General features: G+C 36.7%; 1 protein-coding gene across 3 annotated transcripts; it reads right to left on the reverse strand.

The window, feature by feature from the left end:
• Positions 1 to 1,032: 1,032 nt before the first annotated feature.
• FEZ2 (fasciculation and elongation protein zeta 2) lies at positions 1,033 to 26,191 on the reverse strand. 3 transcript variants are annotated; one of them, XM_051614634.1, is made up of 10 exons: positions 25,910 to 26,163; positions 24,235 to 24,343; positions 21,020 to 21,136; positions 19,620 to 19,764; positions 18,526 to 18,794; positions 16,089 to 16,169; positions 11,918 to 11,993; positions 9,633 to 9,698; positions 3,609 to 3,637; positions 3,116 to 3,151 (listed from the first exon to the last, which is right to left on the reverse strand). In XM_051614634.1, exons 1-9 carry the CDS (start codon positions 26,146 to 26,148, stop codon positions 3,627 to 3,629), a joined length of 1,113 nt encoding a protein of 370 aa, XP_051470594.1. In that variant the 5' UTR covers positions 26,149 to 26,163; the 3' UTR covers positions 3,116 to 3,151; positions 3,609 to 3,626. The 3 variants fall into 3 exon arrangements, with proteins under 3 accessions (XP_051470593.1, XP_051470595.1, XP_051470594.1); XM_051614633.1 differs by lacking the exon at positions 3,609 to 3,637 and having other exon boundaries at positions 1,033 to 3,151; positions 25,910 to 26,191; XM_051614635.1 differs by lacking the exons at positions 3,609 to 3,637; positions 16,089 to 16,169 and having other exon boundaries at positions 1,033 to 3,151.
• Between the last annotated feature and the right edge of the window lie 111 nt (positions 26,192 to 26,302).

The following is a 26,302-nucleotide window of genomic DNA, read 5'->3' on the forward strand; positions in this document are numbered from 1 at the left end:
AATAGCTGAAACCCAGAAATAGAGTTGGATTAAAATAAAAACACCATCACAACAAAAAAGCTATTAAAACAAGCAATACAAATAATCTAGCTTTAAGTAACTTAAAAATCAATTATTTTAAAAATATTTTGCTGCCAAGACTTGTCACATTAAAAATTGAATGGATACTGATAAAAATGTATTTTTGCCAAATCTCTTCTACGGTACTTGTCAGTAGCTGCTCTTGGGTGGCCATTTACAGCTATCACATGCCAAAACAAAAAAGAATCATGACATCCATCTCCCTGAAAAAATGCAAGATTCAATAATGCATCTGGAAAACAGATGCATAATAGAGAATATAAAGTACAGAGAAGTCAGCAGAAAAGATTTGTGTGGTTCTTTTTATTCCTGTTTTGCAATCTATTTCTTATGTACATATACAGGTGTGTGTATATATATAAATATATTTGCTACCTTTCGTAGCTGTTGTTTAATGCCAGCATTTTACATACAAGGTAAATAGGTACTATTCGTAACAAAACATTGTTTAGTCCAATACTCACACAGATGCTGACCTTGCTGAAGAAGCTTCTGGTCTTTAGTGTTGGATTTTCTTATTACTTACAGTATTTTGGAAATTAATTCACATAATCCAAGATTTGCTACAACTAATACCACAAACTTTGTTTTCATCTTTTTTGTATAATCTTGTCACCTTAAAAGCAGATTAAAACATCTGTGAATAGATCTCATTTGGAGATGCGGCGTGTTTAATTTTTTTTAAAAAAGGAAGCAAAGCAGGGTCATTTCCTTTGCCAATTTCCAGGCATCAATAGTCAACATCAAGCATTTCTATAGGAAAAGCACACCATAATGAGTCTGTAGCACATCGGCCAGATAAATAAATAGCAGCTTTCTTCTTGCAGAAACCACAAATGAAGTAGAACAAAGCAACAACAACGAAAAATTCCTCACATATGACACACTTATTCCTGAGCAGGCTAGAAAGGAACCACTGGTGGTCAAATAAGTGGAGAGGGAAGAGGAAAATATTGCAAGCTGAGAACTTTATTGACTGAAAAAGGCACAAGAAACAAAAATATTGAGGCTTTAGAAAAAAAGAGAAAGCATTCTGAGCACTACTTTCAAACTGAATTTGTGATGAAAATGAGTATTTGGTGACAATGATAAAATGAGTACTAAGTGACTGTCCTGGTTTGAGCCTGGATAAAGCCAATTTTCTTAGTACTGATTTTTTTTTTCTTCAGCGAGTTTTCCAGCTAGTGGACTGATAATGCTGGACTGCTTATATTACTGCTGAGATGTCAAGGTCACTTTGCTCTACTTGTTCAATCTGCGGCCTCAGATGCTACAGGAGCAGAATAGTCGTATCTGCAGTTCTCCCACAGGGAGGAGTGGACTAGACAGACAGCAAAATTTACCAGAGTATTCCATTCCATGTATCTACATAAGCCCAGTATAAGGTCAGGGAACATGCAAGTCAAGCCCCTTCCTGCTTCTTTCTCCCTTCTCCATGGCCAGCGTCCAGGGAGGATTCCATCTATCCATCACTGTTGACCCCTCGGCTCGTGCATTCCTGACCCTGACTCTCCCCTCAGCTCCTCTCTGATCTGCTGATATCTCATGCAGAGAGGTCTTGGACATTTTAGAACTGCTCACAGCTCAGGAGACACTGTGGGAATTGCTGGGGGTGAGGAGAGGCAACAGCATTTTGCACAGTCCTGAACACATTTGTATATAACTGTACATATTTTCTTACATATTAGTATTTAATTAAAGATGTCTAGTTTAGTTTTCAATCTGGGGAGTCTCCCTCCATTATTCTCTCTTTCCCTACCTGGGTGGGAGGGAGAGTTGGTTTAATTGCCAATCCTGAGTCAAACCATGACAGTGACACAAGGCATTTATGAGAAAATTCCTCCTCAACTAACAAGAAGACCGAAGACTTTAAAGATGGAATAAAAACTTTTTAAGAAAACACATGCTTATCTCTTTAGAACCTTATATCCCAGTGCCTTTCATAGACAGTACACAAATCTGGGTGTATATTCAATAGGAATTCAATCTAGAAAACAGTTCCTTTATTTTTATTAGTACCCATATTTCAGTCTACTCTTTCAGACTGGCACAATTATCTGTGGCAAGTATTTCATGTTGAGATTATGGGGTATGTTTCTTTTACAGGATTTGTAAAATACATTCTCATCTGTTTGAATAAAGATATATCAACACAGAAAAGACAGTAGATACAATTTACAAGAGAGATTTGTAGTCAAATTTAGAGATACACAATGACCAATGTCTCATTATAATACTAAATGGAAACTCAGGTGCAAGTTTTTCAAACTGTACATGTATTTTTAAAAAGATAAAGGCTTTAAAAATGTTTACATATTGAAGCACTCTCTTTAAGATCAAACACTTATTAAAAACAGTAAACTTATAGCAACAATATGGGAGAACATATGAGCCATGTGAACATTAGTAATTAAAATTAAAACCTAATATGAAATAGTACATTGTGTTAACAAGGACAGGCAACACACCAATTACTTATGCCGAAACATCAAAGAATCCAGGTGTTTGTTCACTGTATTAACAATACTGTTGTTAAGTTCAAGCAAAGTTTCTGTTTAATGCTGACTTCCACCAACATTGTTCTGTGGAGTCCTTCCTGCAGAACTCATCTGAATCTTTTAGTCCAAGTTCAACCATGATCCTTCCTAGATCTTTGCTATAGGAACTAAGGATGCTATCAAATATGGATTCCTTAAAACTAGGCTTATTTTATTTACACTATTCAAAGTTTACTTCTCCTTCCAACAGCAAAATGTGCAGGAGGATTTACTACATGCTATACAATGTAAAAATAGACTTTAAAAAGCCAGAACAATGTGAGTAAAACTGTACAATGTTTGTTCCCTGCTCCGGTTCATTGCACTATTAAGTTAAAACAGATGAGTTGTCATGCCCAGAAGACTTACTGTAGGATCAGAAAACCCACGCACATACAAGGGAAATAAATGCATAATGGTTTAGGTACAGTGCCAAATGAAAAAATACTGAGTTATATCCATGGAAAGCTTCTCATCACAGGAAGGAGCGTTGTTAATTCTGAAAGGCAGCCCTCTTCATGTAGGACACAGAACTGTAAAAGAACCAAAAACACATCTTGATAAATATCAGTGAAACCAATCTATATAAAAATGTATTGTGTATACTAAAATACTTAAATGCTGAATTCTACCCTATCAATAACATGGCAAAATCTAGAAATCAACTGAAACTAGCAGTTAAGATTATAATCCTCTTCTCAAAAGATAATTAAGCGACACAACCCACTATCTCTAACTAACATTACCCAGAAATGAGTTAACTAAAGGTCATGTCTTAAGGAGTGCTCTTTGAGGTGTTCTATTAGAAAACAGAACATTAAAGAAAATGTGTTGCATGCAGTTGTACTTTAAAAATATGCACTATTTGAGATTCTATAAGATTCTAACTCTACTTTCTAACTCTGGTGCGTGTACTTGTATCGCACAGCGGGCACGTAAGTCATGTCCTTCACGTGTTTCTCATTGCTGTTTCACATGTAAGACACAAACCTCAGAGCAATCCAGCTTTCAAACCAGTGCTAGCACAACACAAAAGCAAATAAAGAAGTCAGGTGTAACAATTAAACAAGAACTTCAAAGGCAAGAAAACAAATGTTTGTGTTATCTGAAATACTTGCATAATTTAAAAATAGAACAAGGCATAAATTCTTGCTTTAGTAAAACAAAAAACTATTCATTTTTTTAAGCCTTTAACTAGAAGCTTGAAAGATCAGGTATGAAACAGCAAAGCAAGCTGCAAGAGGGAAAACTGTTCTGCTTTTGTGACATCCATATTCAGAAAGAACCCCTAAAATAAAACAATACTAGACATATTTAATGCATTTACTCAGCAGTAATGTATAGTATATTATTTTTAGCACTGTATTTATATGTCACAATTACTGCTCAAGGATAATTGGAAAAGAAAACAAAGCACAGCAATAAATACATCTTAAAACAGTTTACTGTAAGGATACATTTAATCTCAAAGGTATTTATTTCAGCTACAAATACGTACTTACATATTGTTATATATAATTGTTCTAAGAATGTCACCATTGTTAACATTTTTTTTAAAGGAAAAAACCCACATTAATCTTGCAGGGGTAGAATGATTTGAGTATCATATTGTTAGTAAGTTATATTAAAAAATTATCCCCATATGTGAAGTTGAGTCTTAAAATTTTGTAAAAATTTGAAGTAAAAATGTGTCTAGACGTGATACCACACAACTTATCCCTGATATTTTGGTTCCGTATGTATCTACAGGCTAACATTTCATAGATCTCATTTATTTGTTCCATAAGTAGCTAAATTAAGAAACCCATGCTTCTAGTACATTTCCTCAGATATTCCTCCTTACCATCATAACAACAAAACATAACATTCCCCTTCCCACCATGCCTTCCTCAGCTTCTATTTTAAATGTCTTATCAACTCCATCCCAAGAAGTCCTCCCTATAGTGTTCCTGATGCCCCCTCAAAACTTATAGGAGCTACTGCATTTATTGGCACACGATTGCATAAAAGCTACCTGGTCAACTGGATATTGGCTGTTAAAAGTCAATAGCCTTTAGCTCAATAAAACCAGTGGTTTCAGTCCTTCTCCTGCATAGATGCAGTTCCCTACAGCTTTTGTGAAATGCAGTTGTTCCTAAACCCTTCCTGTCTTGCAGGGTTGATATCAGCAATTATTGTTTGGGAGGCTGAAGAGAGAGACATGACTGCACAGAAATATTTTCTTCAGAAATCATCCTAAACTTGCATACCTTAAGGATTAAAGATACTACTTGATCCACTATTATACTTAGCAAATAAATCATAATAGAGAAAGTAATTGAAAGCTTCTGTAAAAAAACCTAAATTCAATGGATATCATTAATACAAACAAGCTTTTATCTAAGGATATAGCACCTATCCTTGTGGTGACACCTAAAACCAATGCAACCACAAGATATGCCAAAAAGCTGTGCTCCCTGCTTACAGCCTACCTGGTGCACAAGAAACTTCGCAGCTTACTTGTTTGTTTAGGTTTTTCAAAGCAAACAAACACAAAGTTTTGAAAGCATGTTGTATTTGTTAAACCATTAAAAGGATCAGTAGAAAGTTGAGCACAAACAACATCTAAGCTGCCAGCTTCAGACCAAAAGTGTGATTTCTAACATCAAGGATTTCATAGTGTTGGCTTGATGTTTCTCTCACTGTCAGCAAATGCATTCTCACCCGCCTCCAAATCTCAGTTTCTGCTTCAAAGAATCTCTGAATCCTTTAGCTTGAAAAAGACCTTTAAGATTATCAAGTCCAACCATTAAGCCAGCACTGCCAAGTCCACTGCTAAACCATGTCGCTAAGTGCCACATCTACACGTCTTTTAAACACCTCCAGGGATGGTGGTTCTACCACTTCCCTGGGTAGCCTGTTCCAGTACTTGATAACCCTTTCAGTGAAGCAATTTTCCCAATATCCAATTTAAACCTTCCCTGGCTCAACTTGAGGCAGTTTCCTCTCATCCTGTTACTTGGGAAAAGAGACTGACACCCAATAAATATCCCTACTGATAAAATACAGTAACAATATTCATACATTTAAAATATATTCAGAAAAATATAAGCACCACTGCAAATGCATTTCATTTTACCATCTATTTTAATTCTAAATCTATAAACTAGAATAACATCATACACTGGTGGGAGAAGAACTACAACATACTTGCAAAGCAAATCACTAAGTCACTTTCATTATTAGTACCTTCAGGATGGAAATGTTCACTCAAAAGTAAAAAGAAACAAAACCCCACTAAAAGAAAAAAAAATCTCTTGAAAATAATTTAAACTACATCAAGAGTAACATGAACAAGAGAAGGTAAGTTACTGTATTGTACAAAACTACATGGAATATGCACATAGTTTGGCTGTAGGATACTCACCTCTGAGGAGGTGCTCCTATGGAATAGATCCAAGGTATAACTAACTGATCACTGGAAAGAGTGACTTAAGCATGAGGACAAAATGATGATATTTTTAACCTTTTGGGGGACACAAAATGGTGGTAGAAACTGGGAAAATAAGATTCTTTAAAGAAGCCAGCACCAGAAATAATTTCAAAACTCATGATCCTAACCAGAAATGCAGGTAAGAGTTTTCTTTTTTCCTAACACGAAATGCAATGAGTTGCATTGGCCTTTTTCACTTCTTCATTGTATTGCATTTGCACATCCCATGCTCTGAGGATTCCTACATCCAGCGTTTCAGAAGCATTAGCTGGTTATGAAAAAAAAGTCCAAGAATGATCCATGGTACTAGAGAAGAATTGCAGATCTGGTTGCAGAACTTTCCTTCAAGTTCTAGACCTGTGCTCCCAAGGCCGAACTGCCTTGCGAAAACAAATTTATTCAATCGTTATTAAATTAAGATATCAATCATTACACAACATACATCAAGGAGGTTCCTTGTGGGTCTTCCTACATGATCCAAATTTAGTCTTTTACAAATGCCAGAAGATGGTCACACTTCTACAAAACACCATGAAAATAAAATATAAACTTATTTCACCACCTTTTTGTTTAATAAGAACATCAGTGAATTTGGCAAGATTTCTTGTTAAATAAACACTTAACTGCTCAATCTTATGGTTCCATTAACCCTTTCAGGCTCACAGCATTCTTCTTTTATTTGTCCCATTACATTATACCAATACTATGTCAATTGTTAATTGTTTTTCTTCAGTTCTTGATTCTAAAAAATTTCCACAGTAAGCAATAATACCTGGGAAAATTTATTACTAATTCTATGGACAGCCATAACACTCACATAAGACTAGCATGTTCTCATTTTTTAAATACCATAGAATAAAAATACAGTCCTCTAAAAAAATGGTTAAAGACTTTTTTCTCTTTGCTGTGTAAAATGGAACACAGATCTAGAAAGAAGGTTTCATCTGTGCTGACAAATGCCACACTAACTGGATTTCCCATAAAGCAAACACATCCTACTGTCATATATAATTTACTGCCTGCTTTTTTGTTGAACAAATGGAAAAAATTACCCTCAAAGGACCAAGACGTTAGAAGAATTTCACAGAATTAAGTATATCTGGTGATACAATTCATATATTTCAAAATGTCATTTCTTGAGTAAAGCTTAATAAAAATAAATGGCATCCACTCAGTGTAAGACAAAAGTTGGATCATAGAGTAAACAAATGTAGAACGAATACAATTATCACTATAACAATATGAATGCTTATTATTTGGTTTAGAATTTGCTATACTCCTGTTTTTTCTGGAAAACAACTTCAGACCCCTAAATCCTCATAATAATTTTCTCCTTGTCAAGACATTTTTAATATTTACAGTGAAATCAGTAGACTCTTTAAAAAGGAGTTCACTTGTCTTATTATGACATTTAGATTGGAATTCCAGGTACAAAAGCTGAGCTGAAAGTTGCTATAAGTGATTGTCTTGAATAATCTTATCTCCCTTTGACATACTTTAAAAATAATTTTAGGTGGCTGGGAGTATTTTTTTGCCATGCATTAAGCCTCACTGAGTCTTCAGGTCAGAAGTTTTAGAGGCAGAAAAAGAAGAAAAAGATTAAAACTTCAGAAACAACTGGAAGACTGCCTGTTCCACAGGACAGACCTACATTATGATCTAACACTGTCAGGTGAGCTATAAATATTTAACACAATCTAAACATAGCACTATGAAGATAGTTAAGGCTACAGTAAAGGGAAGAGTAAAATTCTGTGCTCACTAGCTTGTATGACTGCTTGCTGTCATGCAAACAGATGCACATAAAATCAAGAAGGGCTTAGTTCTGTTCAGTAATGAAATCATGCTATCTGAGGGGAAATCATCCTTTCCTTTCAGCATGAGTGATGCAAGGGAGGGATTACTTGGCATACTCCAATTGCTTGTGTTTTACACTGTAGAGACAACAGTGCTTGTATATGAAGACCTGTTTGATCCAATGTGAGAACAAGGTTGTCAGAATTGTTGCATCTAGCTAGTAGAACATCCCTGGTAATTCTGAAGTCACAAGCATGCAGAGGCAGAAATATTAGGGAACCTCAGTATTAAGTTTCCTAGATCAGCCTGTCATATGTTCAGCTAATCTGCTTCTATAAGCCTTCTGTGCAGATTTCTCCATTTTCCTAGGGAGCTAGCTTCTTCTCAGCATCCTAGTAATTTGAAAGCTTTTCTGGATAGCTACATCTAAAAATAAGAGTAGACACTGTAAAGAGCACTAGTCATTCCAACCAGTTTCTACCACATGTATTATGATGAAAAGCAAACAACTTTAATTATTGACAAGAGTTCATCCTCTTAAACTAGAGTTCAGTGTCATTACCATTAAAAAATCCTTGATCTTGAGCCTAAATAGCTCTCAGCTCATAAGCAAATACATCTGTCTAATGTAAGAAAGATTTTCAGAAAGGGTTAGTAAACAATAGAGCAATAAAAGGAATCACTGAAAGGATCTCTGCATTCTTATCGCATGTGGTAGTTCTGCAACCCTACATGAAACTTTGAAACAAGCCACTTCCAACAGGAAGTCTGTCAGAGCTTCCAGAACACTGCATGGCTTGCTCTCCTTTCAGATTTTCTGAAGCAAAAGCACAATAAATTTAATCCACAACTTTAACCTGAGAGTATTTTCAAACCTTTGTGAGATCAAAGTGATTAGAAGTCTGCGTAAGAAATACAAAAATCTTTAAAACTTATATGGAGGAAGTTAAGTCAAATGATTTGAAAAAATAGTGAGACTTGGAAAGCATCATACCAAAGGAAGAGAAAAACTCTGCAGCATACGAACGTGAAGCAGAATATAAATATAATATAAATCTGGGTGGAAAATAAAAGGACCCATCAAACTTTTGTGCATCTGTTTGTTCTTTGGGGCTTGACACATACGCTAAGCTTTAAACCCTTAAGAAGACGGTACCTGGAAACAATCTGGAACAACTCTGTAAATCTATACAAGCAGTGATTTTCAAAGTATGACATTCTATTAATATAATCAGTGCAATTAAGACTGGAATATAAATGATTAGTACACAAACCCTTTAAATAAAATATCAAGAAGGTATAACAAGTAAATGTAAAGGCAATAATTTCTCCAACCTGTCAGAAAGTAACACTTAAAATGAAGCTATAAGCACTTTATCTAGCAAATCCATTATTACCATAGGTAGTTTGAATTCTGATTCTGAAAAACCTGTACAACCAAAGTATTCAACTACACCCATTTAACCCTGTAAGCCATACTACCCTGCTCCTGCTGATGTCCTTCAGTTATTTGTATATACAACACATACTTTGCTACATTATAATACCACAAACAGAATAAACACATTTTATTTATGAACTATATGCTCAGAAACCTTGGACAAAATAGAAGATAATATAAATGAGAGCCATGTTTGATGGCAACAAAATTAATGAATGCTCTAAGACTACTTTCCAAAAACACCATGAATGTACATTAAGTTAATTCAGAATTAAAAAAAATATCAGTGCTAAGAGATACTCACCCTTTAAAATATAGTCTGTTAACAAGCTTGGCACTTTCTCGCTATCCTCTTTCATGGCATGCAGGACTGAAGTATGAAAAAAAAATAATTCAGATATTTAATCATAAAGACAACACTCTCAAAAGAAGTACGATGACACTATTTCAACTACTCATAGGGATATCACTACAAGATTAATAAGAGACATCTTAACTAGATTGAGAAGATACAATGAGACATGCATCCCCACCTTCCACTTGTGTAATTCTCATCGAAGTCCATTGTAGACAGATGCAAGAGACCCATTTTACATGGTTAACTATTACAGTAAAATGTCATCAGTCATAGCAACAAAAAAAGTATCTCTTTACTATAAAAAAATATCTCAAAATAGTCACCACATGCAAAACTAAAATGTGCTAACAACTGATGGAGTGTTGGAAATTATACTTAAAAATGTCTGCTCCATTACTTAATTTATTTCTGTGATCTTCATCCAAAATCATGGAATTATGACACTTTTCTGGAGAAAAGCTGCTGTGAATGACTTGCTGAAAATGTTGGTGTTTTTTTTCCTCTCAAATTGTGAATGTTAGCAACTGTAGCTTAGAAAAATCTTAAATACATGATTGAATTTGCCATTAATTTTGAATAAAGCCAAAATATCATTTTTGTGAATTGTATCAAGTAAAATTGTGCCTCCTTGTACATTTCTGGAAAAATAAAAACATTTGGACTAGCTCAAGCTGACACATAGAAGTTTGTCTGTTACCCCATATTTATAGCAACTCTTTATGAAGTGCTCTAGACTCAACTGAAAGAATCAAAAGTACAGAATTATACTGAATAGAAGCTCTGAATTCCTCATATGAGACCCTGAACTTGAAATAGAACAAGCGTTTTGTCTCAATTTTTATCTTGAAGCAACACATTTAGAGTTCATAACCACAGAATAATACACAGCTTTGAAAGAAAAAACAACCAAACAACCCAAAACACCTGCTTTACTGCCTGCCTTAACAACAGCAGACTGAGTCAGAAATCTGCAACTGAGTCACACAATACTGAGTCACAGAATCAAGTTCCAAACAGCCCACAGAAGGCAATACTGTTAGTACTCTTTACAGTGCATTTCTACAAGATGTTTTGTTAATAAACCATCAAACACCACAAAACATTTTCAGGAGGCTTTAACCTCTCTCAGCTTAATATTGAATTTTTGATAACACTTTCAAGTGAAATTTAAATGTGGTAAGAGGCTAAAACTATGAAAAAAATCTAAAAAAATAAAATGAAAAATCCATTTGTCACAGAACAGGTAAGAATTACCAGCTAAGGGTGCCTACTGCAGAAAAGTAAAAGGAATTTAATACCTGCCTAAACATTTAATTTACTCCAGAATCTGTACTACACCTCTTTTCTCTTTCTGGGAAACAACCAATGAGCCTTTTACCATCCCTCAGCCAGCTGTGGAATCACAGACCTGTGCTGCTGGAAAGTACCTTTGGAGGTAGTTAGATCCAAAGCCCTGCACCGATATCTGATCAAATGCACTGAGGTACTCTACCATCTATTTTTAAACTGTTCCTATAAACCTCAAATGAAGGAGATGATGCTGACTACCAGAGATGCTCTGCTGTATTTAGCCATCTTAATAATATTTTTTTTAAAAAAGATAATCTATTTTTTCATGCAAACGAGAATTAAAAAAAACAGACGACAAAGAACTTATAAATATTTTGAGAATCTGGCATTAAAAGTAAGGGTAATTCAAAGCACTATTAAAACTCTGTTTGGTTTATACTTCATAACTGTTGAAATTTATTAACAAAAAAAATTATCTTAAGAGAAAAAGCAGGCTATTAAAATCAAGTGCAATTGTTATACAAGTACTCGTGTGTCTCACCATCCATTCCACTATTTGAAAGTCATTCCAATAATCTCAATAAAGCACAGCAAGATTAAACAAATGTGTGTCTATCAGATACTGTAAGGTAGTACTGACAAACTCCATGACATGCAGTAATTACCATACAGCCCATCTGCTGTGTGATGTGAGAACATTTTGTTTCCTGTTACAAGCAATTTTCTAGCCTTCAGGGTTTCAGAGAACAGCTAGAAAACAAACACACTGTGAAAGCTCAGAAAATAAGTAAAAATTGGCCTAAATGCACGGTTAGAAAACATGCAACTTTATATACATGCTATAAGGGAAGGGCAAGAGATAGGAGTATGGATTAATTTGTTTTGAGCAACCATTTGGAATACAAAGAGGAAAGGATCGGGGGATAACTTTATATGCTCACTTTTAGTTAACGTTTGAAGATCTTCAACAGATGGGGGTCCATTTTTCTTCTCATAAGGAATTACGGTTGTCAAGTACTGTCAAATGAAAAACAGAGTTACTTGATAGTACTTTCACGCAGTTTATGTTGTTCATACTTTATTTCGCAAAAATTGTAGCAATTGAAATAACTATAAAATGTATTCTTTTTTAAAAAAAAAAATCTTTTCAACAAGTTCTACTACACAAGAGATAAAGATTTTACCTTTCCTATCCCAAAGCTTTCATCACAGAAGCCAAATTCTTTCTTTTCAAATTATGTGACCACTTTGCAACTCATGCAGTTAAACATACACACACACAAAAGTATTTTAAAAAATCGAGCTGTTTACAGTAAAAAGTTTCTCCATTAGGTTTCTTCCTCGGAGCCCACGCATACAAACAGTTAAAATCTTTCCTCTCCTCTATTCAGAATTCAACCAGAAGTCCTTCATGTTTTTAAAGCACCTCTTGCAACCAAGTAAAAGCTGGAAGAACAACCTTTCCACTGCTTCCCCTCAAACAATGCTATAAATGGAGATGTACAGCTTTCAACCTTGCTCTTAAAAAAAACAAACACAAAAACCCCACCAAAATATAGTTGTCTGTACAAAGAAAATTAGGTTGCCCCACAATTAGGTGAAAATGATAACACTACTTTTGCCTTCTGACACCACACACTCGGAACCAAAAAGAACAATGCAAGCTTAAACATAACAGTCCACCATTCATATTTTTATAGTTTTAATAGTTAAGCGTGCTAACGTATTGTTTCAAACCAACTCTACTTTTGTTCTCTTTTAATTGAAATCATGTCCGCTTAAACAAATACAAAACATTTCTTAATCTTTCAGGATTTTCACACCTGCAGTGCAACCAAGACTTCTTTTTAAATTCTTGAAGCAATCCTGTTGCTCTTTTGTTAAATGCAGCTTAGTTTGCAGCCTATACAAATGCATACTCTTCTTAAAGAGGTTAGAAGTTCAAAAGTATTGAAACTATTGGAATCTTCCCTTATAAAAAGATCTGAAATCTCCTTCAACTCTAAGAATTTAACAGCTTTATTCTGGCTTAACAGCTACAATGCAGTAGGCAATGCAACCCTCTATCTCATATTCAACTTGAGAGATATGTGGTTCTCCATGTAATAATCAGAAAACACATTATCTACAAGGTCTCCTTCTCTCCTAGTAGCACTTCAGCAACAGTCAAGCATAACTCAGACTGGTGAAAAGGTCCACTTTGTAGCAGGAGTTTTAGTGCTGCCAAACACATCTATAACTGCTGCCATATTTAGAGTGGGATCACACACCTCACACCAAAGCATATCCTCTGCCTAAAAAGCCAAACAGACTCAGATCTGTTTCACTTAAGGGCCTACAAGAAAGCCAGGGAGGGACTTTTTACAAGGGTATGTAGTGATAGGACAAGGGGGAACGGTTTTAAACTGAAAGAGCGTAGATTTAGATGGGCTACTAGGATTAAATTCTTTACTGTGACGGTGGTGAGACACTGGAATGGGTTGCCCAGGGAGGCTGTGGACATCCCCTCCCTGGAGGTGTTCAAGGCCAGGTTGGATGGGGCTTTGACCAGCTTGGTTTAATGGGAGGTGTCCTTGCCTGTGCAGGGGTGTTAGAACTAGATGATCTTTAAGGTCCCTTCAAACACAAACCATTCTGTGATTCTGTGATTCTGTTTTACAGGATGTACTGACACCTCACCAAGACCTTATGCAAACACAGGGTGCCCTTCTCCCTCCCTTCTCCTTTTGTATTTTCTCGCGTCCACTTAGCACAGCAGAGGAAAGTATGCAGAGCTTCTTAGGAAATGATCAGTTTTCAACTTCTTCTCCAGCAGATGCAACCAACAGGTATCAAGAGATAAATACACTCTTAGTAAAACTACTGGAATCAATAGCTAGAGAGAAGACTGTTGTACCTGCAAATGTCAGATGAAAGCAGATCTGCTAACTCCGAAATCAGATCTCAGGCTGTTATTTCTAGCCTTCAGAACTAAGTGGGATTCTACCTGTTGCCTAGACAGTAAATTACTAGGAGACGTTGCACTGGACTAAATACCAGTACTCCCTGTTATCCTCCTCCTCCCAACTTCACCTTCCAATTTTCCTTGTTAATAACAATAGTTAAAATAAATAATTCTTAATTTCCAGCAATTACCTTATTTCTCTCATCAATACTTTGCTGCTGTAACAAGTCTTTATAATAGCACTTTTAAAACTCAATCCCTGAATTGCTGTGTGAGGCATAATGTATTATGGAAAGAAAATTACTGAAGTGTAGCTTACTGATATGCCCAAGTGTTAATTCTACTGAGATCTCTAAATTTTTGAAGCAGATCTGACAGTCTGATAAGCAGCAATTACCATGGCAATTTGTAATCACCTGTAGAAAGTGTCTGACACGCTTGAAAAGCAAAATTAAGATGATTATTCTGAAATTTCTTCTTGAAATATGATCTCAGAAAGAGTTACCAAGATTTAAACCGCTTTTATGCCTTTTTTTCCAACTGCATTATCAGATGGGAACAGGCAGTTTACAATGAAAGCTTCTCTTTAAACACTGAAAAATTTCAAGTAATTTTCACTGATGTCTCACACACACAAGATATAATTGAATTTTAAGAAGGAAAGCACCAACTATCAGAGTAATACTACCCAGAAAATAGTAAAGGTGGTAAACATAATTAAAGACTGAAAATAGTTCTGAAATAATTATACAAGCTTGTCATAAACTTTACACTGTGACTTTATGTGTATGAACTTCTACCTTTCTCAGGTACACAAAAAATTGTTTGCCCTTGGATTTTTTTTTGGAGCACAGCTCCAGATTGGTAACTAACTCTTCCCTGCTAGCAGAAAGTATCTGAACGTGAGTTGATAATGACAACACACCCTAAAAAAGCACTTGGAAAAAACACTAATGAGAACAGGACTAAGCAAATGAGCATCCGACACATTTATTACTTTTAAGCTTGCTGCAGTAAGATCAATATTTTAAAAACAGGGCAAGGGCTTGGTAATGTGTCAAAAACAAACAAGCAAAACCCAAACAAAAAATAAATGCCAAAGAAAAACAGATTTCCAGGTCGAAATCAGGAAAGAGCTGGTATCTCTTATCCTATCTTTCTTCCTTATTTTTCATTTAAAGTTCTTATTTCCATGACTTGCTTTAGGATACCGCAAGAGGGAAGAAAACAACCCTAACCCTGCTAACAAGGATTTAATATGAGCTAAATTGGGAGAAGAGAATGACTAACACGAAGTATAACATCAGTTAACTAACTCAAAAAATGACTGGAAAGGTTATCCAATGGGTCTTATTGTTAATACATGACTAATCTAGAAAGACTAGACTTGTCATGTCTAGAAAGTTAGGAGGTAGTCAAAGAAAAGGTATATTTGAATAGACATGCATATAAAAGCAGTGTTTTAACCAAAAGTAAGAGGGGACTGGAATAACTAAATATGCTCACTTTACAAAAATACATAATATTTAAAGTAACTAAAAATGCAGGCAAAACTGTAATTTATTATTAAGTGGTAAAGACAGAAAAAAAACCAAACCCCAAACAAACCCAAACAGCACAGCTATTAATTTACTGGTATTGAGATAATGTAGTGATTAAAAACTCTGTCAGGTAAGCTCGATGCATGTATTCAGGATTCTCAAATCAGGGGTTCCATAGCTGGATCTGTGTGTTCATGAACTCTCATACATATACCTTGCTTGAGAAATAGTTTGTCTATGATTTCTAATCTCATAAAGAGTTGTTTACCTACTGAACTCCTCTGCAGAACAGCCATCTTCCAGACAAAAAAACCCAGACATATTTGAATGTAAACATACTTGAAGCATGTGTTATGCCAAAACAGAATTTTAGTCTGCGGGTGAGAAATAAGGATTATTTCAGTGCATCAGGACATCAAGTCCTGACTGTCTCAAGCCATTGAGGAGAGAAAGAGACTCTAGGCTAATGAGAGTCCTGAGGCAGGGAAAGAGTACAGATCCCAACATTTTAGTCCTATTTTTTCCGTGTCTTAGCATTTATCTTTGGCTATTGTTAATTCTCAAGATTTCGGCTCCTACCGAAAGTGCAGGCAAAGAATGAGGAAAAGAGGGAAGAGAGCCCAGCACCTGTTTCTCTCCACCTGAGTTTCCAAACGTGTGGCGGAAGCCATTCTGTATGACATTTGAGATCCCTTCCATGCTGAAGCGCTAAAAGTAGTGGAAACACAGCAGAAAGAAAAAAAGGGACAGAAGAGAGAAGTTCAGAAGACTATTAATCAGTATTTATCAAGCGTAAAAGACAAATGACAAAGCTCTAAGATGTATTTCAGCACATTTCTGCTTTTTCCATTAACCCACTAAATCTTTGTAACTAAAAAGCAAACTTTATAATGGCAGTTAAGCAGTGTATCTACAGAAAAATTTAGTCAAATGAAACCTTCACTCAACAGAATCAATAATCGAGACTTGCCTTTTAAGACTCATAATTTCATTTTCAAATGTACATGGTAGTATTTTGGATAGTTTAGTTAACAGTACAATCTCCTTTAAAATTAATGTTTAAGCAATATACTCTCAGAGACACTGCTGCTATCAGTTTTTCAGATGTTAAGCACCAACTAGAAATACTGTTCAGAGGTAGTAATTTTCAGCTATATTCCTTTAGAAAGATTTTATGCTTTCATGATTCCTTTTCCACAACTGAAGCAACTATTAGCTATCAACTGTATTCCCCCTTTTTTGTGTGAAGTGTGATAAAATACACACAATGCATTAATAAAGCACCCACATTAATTTCAAGCTCCATTATATGGACCCATGGAATCCAAGTAAAGAAAAATTTTATATAATCCAACCACGGGTTGGGTTTTTTTTGTTTGTTTTGTTTTTTCTTGAACTTTGTAGTTCTTTTCGCTTGCTGGAGAAGACAAGTAAAAAAAACAAAAATCAAAGTAATTTTTACATTTAGTGTGAGATAGTCAGCACTTGACAAGCATATACAACCAAGAGAATGTCAAGCTGCTGATGCAGGGCAGTATAATGCACACACCTCAGCACACTTATCTGAACATTTTTATTTATGGCAGGGGGAAATAAAATGTGCTGGAATATAGTATTCATTTTCTTTCTAAAGCACAATCAAGTCAGTAAATAGACACAGATGTTACTAAAGCCAACTTAACTCTTTTAAGATATTCTGGTTAAAGGAACTGGTATCTTCAAGCCCTGACTATTCTTAATTACTCCCCATTTTGCTCTTGTGAGAGAGTTAAACATTTTAGAAGTCTAAGAAAGTGATTTACCCAAAGCCTGTATCAGGGACAAAGAACTGAAAACCCCATCTCTAAGCTTTGTATTTAAATGAAACTCCATTACAGTTTTAGTTAATAAAATTATTAATGTATACATGATTAATTAACAGAAACTCACTCGTCACAAAGTTACTTGAACAGATTGAGCACATCTTTATGCACATTCTCAGCACTTCCTTTAAAAAAAAAAAAAAAAAAGGGGCAAGCAAAAAAAAAGGAGTATTGAAGGAAGGAAGCTTGCACCTCTTTTTGGGAGAAAGGTCTGAAATCTCCACTTGGGAATGGTAAAAGCTATTTTCAAAGGAAACACACATATGCAGCCTACAGTGTTATTTGGGACCTAGTTTGTTCAATTCCTCTCACAAAGCAATCTGCCATATTTGTATCTTGAAGCAACCAAATATGAAAATGTCATATACTGGGACCATGCACAATTACAGTGGGAAGCATTAATCAAGTCTCTACAATTGAAACATTGAAACTAGCTAGAATAGCTTATCAGTAATTTGACTCAAGTTCCAAAACCAAATAGTTATTTCTCCTTCTATTTAGAATGCCATTTTTCTTCTTTTTCAAGATGAACAACCGTCAAGGTACATTAGAACTTTTCACTGTGCTCTTACAAAGGTATGACAATTTTGTACTGTTTCCAGACATAAAACTTTCACAGAGTTCCATTAAAACTTAGCTAGGCCCACAAAAGGTGACTTTGAATTAGATGGACAAGACCAGAACTCCATTTAGGTTTTTTCACAGGTATCTTATTCTTGTAAGTTTAGAAACAGATTCTGGAGAATTGTTTCATTACAAATGCTTATTCCTTATGCTTAAGAAACAAATCCAAAAAGCTTCTGATGTCAAACTAAAGCATTCTTTCTGGGACCTAGCCAGACTAACAATTGTACACACTCACTAAATTTCACAGAGTGAAGCCAAACAGATAAATGAGTATGCCTACTGACAACAGAACACACAGCAGTACATTCAAACCCAGCACTTTTCACAAGAAAGGTATGCTGATTCCAAACAAATTCTGCAAACAGAAATATCTGTTTGAGTATGAGAAAAGTAAAATGTTTTATGATCTTGTGAAAAAAAAGATAATCTCAATAAAAACGCCTGAGCCTTGTCTGTAAATGAACACATACAAGCAGGTGTACAAGATATCCTGTTAAAATCTAGGACTACTACTTCCCATGGGGAAAAAAAAAAAAATAATCTAAATCTAGCATGAGTTAGAAAAATTTTCTTACTGTTCCAGGCATATGACCTCTTTCTGGTTTGCCATTTTGAGGACTACCATTTTTCAGCTTCTTTTTCTTCTTTGCTGTTTCTTTTTGTTCTCTCTGCTTGTTTTGTACTTCGATGAGGACAGAAATGAAGCTGTTTTTCACCTCCTTCTCAAACTCCAACTCATCTCGCAGAGCCAACTGCTGTACCAGTTCCTCAGAATAATCCTTAATAGCAGTCTCAATTTCTTCTAGCAGTTCATTTAGCTCAGCAACAGACAATCGTTTTACTCCTATAAACAGATCATGTAAAAAAACGAATCTGTCAGGATTTTATGCATGAGAATACTTGTAGGAATTACAAGACAAAAGTACGCTGAAATTTTTTCAAAACAAAAAATTCAGTTCTAAAACTACATACTTAAACTATTATTCTGTAAAAAAAAATAATTCCTAAAGGAATAAATACATCACAAAGGCAACCAGACTAGCAAGACAGACTAGCAAGAAGACAGTTAAACTTTCTTCTTATTTCTAAGAAATTGAAGATAATCTGCAAATATGAAAAGCATTATAGTTAAGGAAGTTGAAGTAAGCATTAGACTTGTAATACTGCGAACCTTTGTTAACTATTATTTTTCATCTACACTCAACATTCAAAATAAAACGTTTTCTGAACCAACAATCAACATCATGGTGTTTCTGTAATCCTTGGGTTTTTCACCTACAGTAATAAAGAAATTATACTCTGTGAGCTTTCAAAAGCTTTAGCTAATCTTCTTAAACACAGTGTACTGGCTTAAAGAAAGTGTCTAATTTTAAGAAATAGAAATTAATAAAGTTTAGTAAAAATGACTGACTTGTCCTTACAAAGGGATCTCATTCCAATTAATCAAGCTTCAGAATATTTGCTTTAATTTTATTTTAAGTTATGAAAGCTGACAAAGATAAGTCTTCTATTTACATTCTAAATCTAGTTTCTTATTTCAGGACACTTGGAAAATATTTTTGAATGCAGATATTTCTAAGAAAGACTTGCTAAAAATCAAACACATGGCAAACTTACCCTTTAAACTACTTGCAATAAGCGTAAGAGCAAAATACTAAATATAACTTACTCTCTTCATAACTGTTGTTTGTACTGGATCTCTTCAATGTCTGAATTTCCTGGGAAAGTATGGAGAGTCGATCTGATTGGGTGGGCGTTTCATCATCTTCTGGATCAGGTGATTCCTGCATCATTTCCTCTATTTCTTCAATCACCTTTAAAAAAGAAAACCGTTATGAACACCCTCCTGCATGAAGAGAAACAGACTGCAATTTGAAGCAAAGCTGTTAAAAGCTTAAGGTTTTTTTACTTTCAGTTAATGAAGATACTGCTGGATGACACTAATACCAAGACTGAATTGAGAGGAATCAACAAAACCATAGTGACATTTACCCCCCATCCTTGCTCTCTGAGAATAAGCCCTAACAAGCAGTGTCTTGAAACTACACCAGAAGACATGGTTCTGCTCAAAGAGAACTAAAGAGTGAGCAGGAATACCTTTTCCTAGTCCTTAGTTGAAAGAAAACAAAACAACAAAAATCAAGTGCCTCCCCACCCCCAACCTCCCTTTCACTACACTTCTCTAAGCAAAAAAAAACCCAACTAAACTCTGAATATCCTGAAAATGTATTGTTCTTATGAGAAGTTTTATTAACTGATCCGTCATAACCTGAAGTTGATTTGCTTCCCTGCGTGTAAGATCTCAGCCAGACCAAAAGTAGAACAGGAATCCTGTGCATAGAGAGCTTATTTTTCAGTATAGAAATGACCATATTTCTACAGGCTAAAATATTAACTGAGCAGCTGAAAAAACAACACATCAACTTTGGCAGGTTTAAAGGCTGCAGACATTGCTGATATCTGCTTAACAGTAAAAAGGAGCTGAGGTAGTTCAGGTAATCCTGTCTCTCATTGTCTTAATAACCATGTTCCTCAGATTTTACAGGTAACCATTTAAGCAACAAGAAAATACATGCTTGTGTTTGCTCACTGAAACAAGATCTCAATCGACAGTCCTTAACTTGACTCAGAAGAGCAGTTTTCAAGATAATTTAGGTGAATCCACAGATTTGGAACAGAAGTCTTTAGACACCAAGTAATTTGAAAAAGAATTCTCACTAACCACCAATCCATGTGAATGGCCATACAGTCCTGCTGGAAAACTACAAACTCTGCAATATCACCACCATTCTGAAAATATTTTTGCTACTTCACATAGTCACATTCTGACTTATTCATGGCAAGGAACGTATAAAGATTTCGAAGATGCTAGACTATCAACCTCACCTGAAGCACTGAAATACTTTTGAAATCTGAATGAAGCAGTAATATACCACATATTAATATGACTATAATCAAAGACCAATCAAGAAGCTTAGCTATGGTGAACAGTAAGGAAGAGGAACAAAGAACATTTACAGATTAAAAGAAAATACTACACCAACAACACTGTCTTTGAGGACATTTTACCTGCTCTGCTGTGAAGAGTGGTTCATCATTGATGCAGGAAACAATGATAGAATGCATATCCAATTGTTCTCTCAGCTCTTCATCATCTGACAGGTCAAGGTTCAAATTATCATTTACCTAGAAAGCATGAAAATGAAAATGTGTACTTATATAAATATATATACACACACACACCTTTGTGTGTCTATGTATATATATACACACATAAAAATATAGGTACCTATATAAAAAGGGGAACTAATGTTGAATTTTAAGAATGAAACAGATTCCTTGCCCATAATAATGGAATCAGTCATTCTTACTGTCAAATACCTGGAAACCGAAGTACCTTAACAATTGAAATCAAAACCGCTATTGGAGGAAGTTAAAATAGCTGTCTTTAAATACAAAAAATATATCAGGTATCTGCACAGAAGGCAGTCAATCCAATGTAGATATTTAAAGCTTAAAAGAAGATGGATGTTTGTCAGCATGGGGCAAAAACTTATCTATATACTCTAATACTACATTACACAAACCTGTTATTTTATGTGCTTTTATAGTTCTACTGTTTAATGTAATGAAGACAGAAAAAAAGTTGTTAAAAAAAAAACAAACATGAATGTGATTATCATCCTGGATTAAAGCATATTGTTTAACATCTCAGAGTTTTTTCAAAAACAAGCAGAAATAATACTGTTCCCACACATATACCATCAAATTACACTCATCCTTCCAAACCAAAGACATATATATAGTAAAAGATTTGTCCCATCTTTGATCAGTCACATTTTTTTACTCTCACACAGTGATATATACCAGCTTATTTACAAAGTTACTTGTTTCTTTTGCACTTTGTCCATTACTAGGTTCCAGCCAAACCAACCTAGAAAAGCCGCCCAGTGCTCAAAAGCTGCAACACTCAACCTTTGACTTTTTGAGCTTAATCATTTTAACTGACCTTTGGGGTAATTTACACGCGTTATGACTAGCTGTATGAAGTACTTGGTCTCAAAGTGCCAGTTTTCAATTTTTGTTGCAATTCCTTCAATTTTCCCAGTTTCTTCAGAAACTTAATAGCTTTCAGATTTCTTTTGAAAATGCTACCGATATCCCCACATAGCTAGTCTACAGGGAAAAAAAACAATTTGTACTTTTTCAGCCACCAGAATTAAGTCATATGTCCACTTTTTTCCAGAATCTGAACTCCAATAATCATGCAGTGCCAGGGCTCCACTAAGAGTATCTGTTCACCTACCACAGAGATACATCCTAGTTTTGACGTTCTTTAATGTCTGCAATCCTCATATACTTTTCTATGTATATAGGATCATGAAAACAAGCTGTGGGATAGTAAGCAAGGATTATCTAGAAGCAGTTTATGAGGTCAGCTTCCCCCCCAACATCTGCAGAAACAACATTTATCAGAATATATATTCTGATAATTTAGGTTAATAAACCGCTTAAAACAGCTCACGCTACACCTGATGCCAAAAGGACCACCTGGTGTCCCACCCAGCCACACTCCGTGACTGTTTCTGCGCTCATGCTCCTACCAGGGATGAATGACCTGTTTCAAAGTAATCTAACAAAAACATTATAAACAAGCAATTGTGCAATCCTTTTCCTTGGACCACTGTACAATACTGCAATCCAACTACTACTTTTACTGTGAGAGTCATATACAAGTGTTCATAGATCTGTGATGTGAAGCAACAAAGATTAGACCAGTCAGCCTCATTCACCCTAATTTTTTCCTACTAAAACAGGAAGAGAAATACTTTAAGCACAAGTCCAACAGCATATGATTAGCTTCAAAGGCATTAAGAAAGCATTGCTTAGCTGTTAGCATTCGTTGTAAGTTAAAACAGGCTTCTAGCTGGTCCATATGTGCTGTCACATACCCAGAAATACTGCTGGAACACAGAGAAGTAGAAAAAAGCATGTGAAATGCTCCCAAACAGATGGTCTTTACACATCAAAAGGCATGCCAGGTGGACTGAAAGCTGAAAAAACTTAAGATACGTTTAATCCATAAACTGACCTCCCCTCTACTGGCAGAATACCTAAAATTCTTTCTAATCAAGCTCCTTTACATTTTTTAATGTAGTGCCTTCATAATCTCCCATAAAGAACTTCAGAAAAAAACCTATTCGAAAATTTTTTTTTCTATTGTACTTTGTTTCATTATCAAGAAATTAATAATTTTTCATTTAGTCATTTAGTCCATTTTTCAGTCACACGAGCAGGTCACAGCATAGAGGGGTTAAGTCTTTTTACTTGAAATGTAAGGATTTAATTACTCTAAAACCACTTAGAATATCTGAACAAACACTCTAATAAAACCTAGAATAAACACAAGTTAAATTCAAGGGACAGCAATCAGACTCAAGGAGAGAAAGTCAGTTCCAAACTGCTATCTTCCCTTGCTGAATTCCAAAGTATTCTCTTTAGGGGAATAATCTTTGTTCCAGTCACAGTAAGATAGCTATCGTTTATGTAACGGACAGTAGATGTCAAAGCTTTAACCTATTCTCAGGTTACACACAGAGATATTTTTACAATATAAATCAACTTCAAAATGTTTAAAAGCTACTTATTTTCTCAGAAGACCTGGGAGATGGGAATTCTTCCTAGCTTTTCTTCCTGAAGTGTTTTAATCCACTTCTAAGAAGATAAGAGGACAACTCTTTCTATAAACCTCTCTGAAGCTCTTCATTCCCTGCTCCCTCCCCAGACAACTATTCTACTTGTTAAATCAGAAAAACAAACCAAAACAAACTCTTGCTCTTCAATGTCTCCTGGGTCCCTTTTCTGCAAAAGAAGCTGCTTTAGTCTCCATCTGACTGCAGAATGTGATGGACTTAAAAAAAGCCCAAACTAGATTTTTAAATCAGAACACTCCTGCCTCTTTTCCTCGCTTACCCAGAAGAGTGTTCAACATGAAACAGACAGTACAGAGATTTTATGTGAAACACTTTCTCATTTTACAATTTTTTTCTACCATGTAAGGAACACCCATCTAAAACTACCTCTGAATTATTTCAACCCAAGGCAATGCAAACATACATCAGTGCTTGATTTTTTGATTTTTAAAGCTCTCATGTATCATACCAAGCACTAAGAACATTTTAAGCCATTTAATAACAATACTGTTTTATACAAATGCAAATTGCTTAATTTCCCTGCTGAGTATAAAAGATCCAAAGAGCGTATTTCTGCTGATCAGAACTTACCCCTTTTTCTGAAAGATTCAGTGTTGGCAAGTGCAAAGCTCTGGTGTGTGAAGATTTCCAGTCAACAGGCATTACGTTACCATAATTATCAGTCAAAGCATTCCAAATCCTGGGGAGCGGAATAAATTAACAAAAACGCAGGTCTTAAAACAAGCAGCAACTGATCAGCAGTAAACATGTTTGTACTGATAATATAATTCTGTCATCAACTATTTTTTTCTCCCTAAACATTCATGTACAAGTAACTGACAATATTTTATAATATTTTGAATTTAAGAGAAACCAGTTTTTGATCAACATAATTTATATCACTTTTTAAACCAACAACGTACACAGCTGTGAAATAAAACAAAAGGGCTAGTTTCATACTAATTATGTAACCACAATCAGAAGTTTTTTGGGTGGATGAGTCCTTCCTTTAATTAAATTTGAGCTTACCGATAAATTCCTTTCCTAGTGCTGTAGCTGTTCTCCTTGCCTCTTGCATGTTTAAATCAGGAATTAGAAAAGGCTGAGCCTAATCTTTCTCTTTCTTTCCATTGATCACAGAAGAGTGAACATGCACAAGTTACACTAAAATTCTGCAAGGATTTCATTTTATCCAGAAGTACTCTTGCTGAGCTCAGCCCACCACACTTAACTTTTATCTTAAAAGTCTACAGGGTACAACCTCTCTGGCTGCACGAGAGGCTGCAATATGCAGCTCTACCCTGGTACACCAGTTCAGAGTCGGAAAGAGAGCAGCCCTGTTAGCGGCAGGCTGCTGCCTCAGGTCAGCTAACAAACCCTGCGCTGTGGGTGCATGTTTGGGGTGGTTGCCTAGCTAGGCTCAGAGGAGGTCAGGGGAGTGGCTGAGCCAGACAGCCTCACCACTGAACAACACGGCTCTGATTCATGGTCCTCTGTGCTTAACCTCGCTGTTTATACCACAGATAGGTAGCCTTTTGCTAACAGTGTTACTCTTATCTTCTCCTAGAATAAGACATACGATTTAGTTGCCTCAAAGTAAAAAGAAAAACGGCACTGTTTTTAATGAAGATAAGCTGGCTGGGATTTGTTATAAAATAACAAGCCTAAATACTTGTGAAATAATGTTAGAACCAGGAAAGCAACATAGATCCGAAAGGCGCTGTCGCTCAGGGGAAAAACAATTATCGCAGTTGCAACTCAGATTATGCTCTCCATCTGCTTCCTGTACTTTCCGTGTTTAACACACTGGAACAGTGGGCGTTCTGCAAGAAGCCAAACGAGCACGACCCTCAGCCACTGTCTATTTCAGAACTATTACTGTCTCTGAACCCGGAGGGGAAACGCACAGGGATGCAGACACACTTCCCCGGCCGTGAGGGGAAAAACACCGAAGGGCTCGATCTTAATCCAGGGCCGGGCCGCGCAGGCAGAACATGCGCGCCTGTCCCGGAGCCCGGCGGCCCCAGCCGCAGCCCGGCGGGCAGGGGAAGGTTCCACTCCCGCAGCCCAAGAGCCCTTCCTTCTGGGACTCAGCGAGGGCACGGCCCAGGAGCAGCGCTCTCGCCGGGCAGGGCTGTCGCGCTGCCCCCTGCGCCCCCGTCCCGGCTGCCCTCTCAGGCCGGGCCAGGCCAGGCCGCCCCCTCCTGCGGCGGCCCTGCCACCGCCGCCGCCCCCTCTCCCTGCCGGCCCCCGGCTTTGCACTCACTCGTCGTCCTGCAGGGCGCTCTGCTCCGTCAGCGGCCGCAGCGGAACGCGGCTCTCGCCGCCGCCGCCGCCCGCCCGGGCCTGCGGGGGCTCAAAGCAGAGGGACAGCTTCGCTCCCAAGTCCGCAGCGCCCCAGCCGCCTTTGTCGCGGGCAGCCTCGGGGCCGCTCCCCGCGGAGGGCTGGAAGCCCGAGAAGTCCTGCCAGTCGCCCGGGTCTCGCTGCGAGGCCGCCGCCGCCATCGCCGCCGCCGGGGACGCCGGCCCGCGCGCGCCCGCCCGCGCGCTCCCGCCCGCCCGCGGCTCCCCAGCGGTGCGCGCGCCCGGCGCCTCCCGCAGCGCGGGGGCGGGGAGGGGGCGCGGGGCGGCGCCCGCGGGCGGGGCGCGTGGCGGTGCG

This window comes from Apus apus, chromosome 3 (assembly GCF_020740795.1).
Source record: "Apus apus isolate bApuApu2 chromosome 3, bApuApu2.pri.cur, whole genome shotgun sequence".
NCBI classification, from domain to species: Eukaryota; Metazoa; Chordata; class Aves; order Apodiformes; family Apodidae; genus Apus; species Apus apus.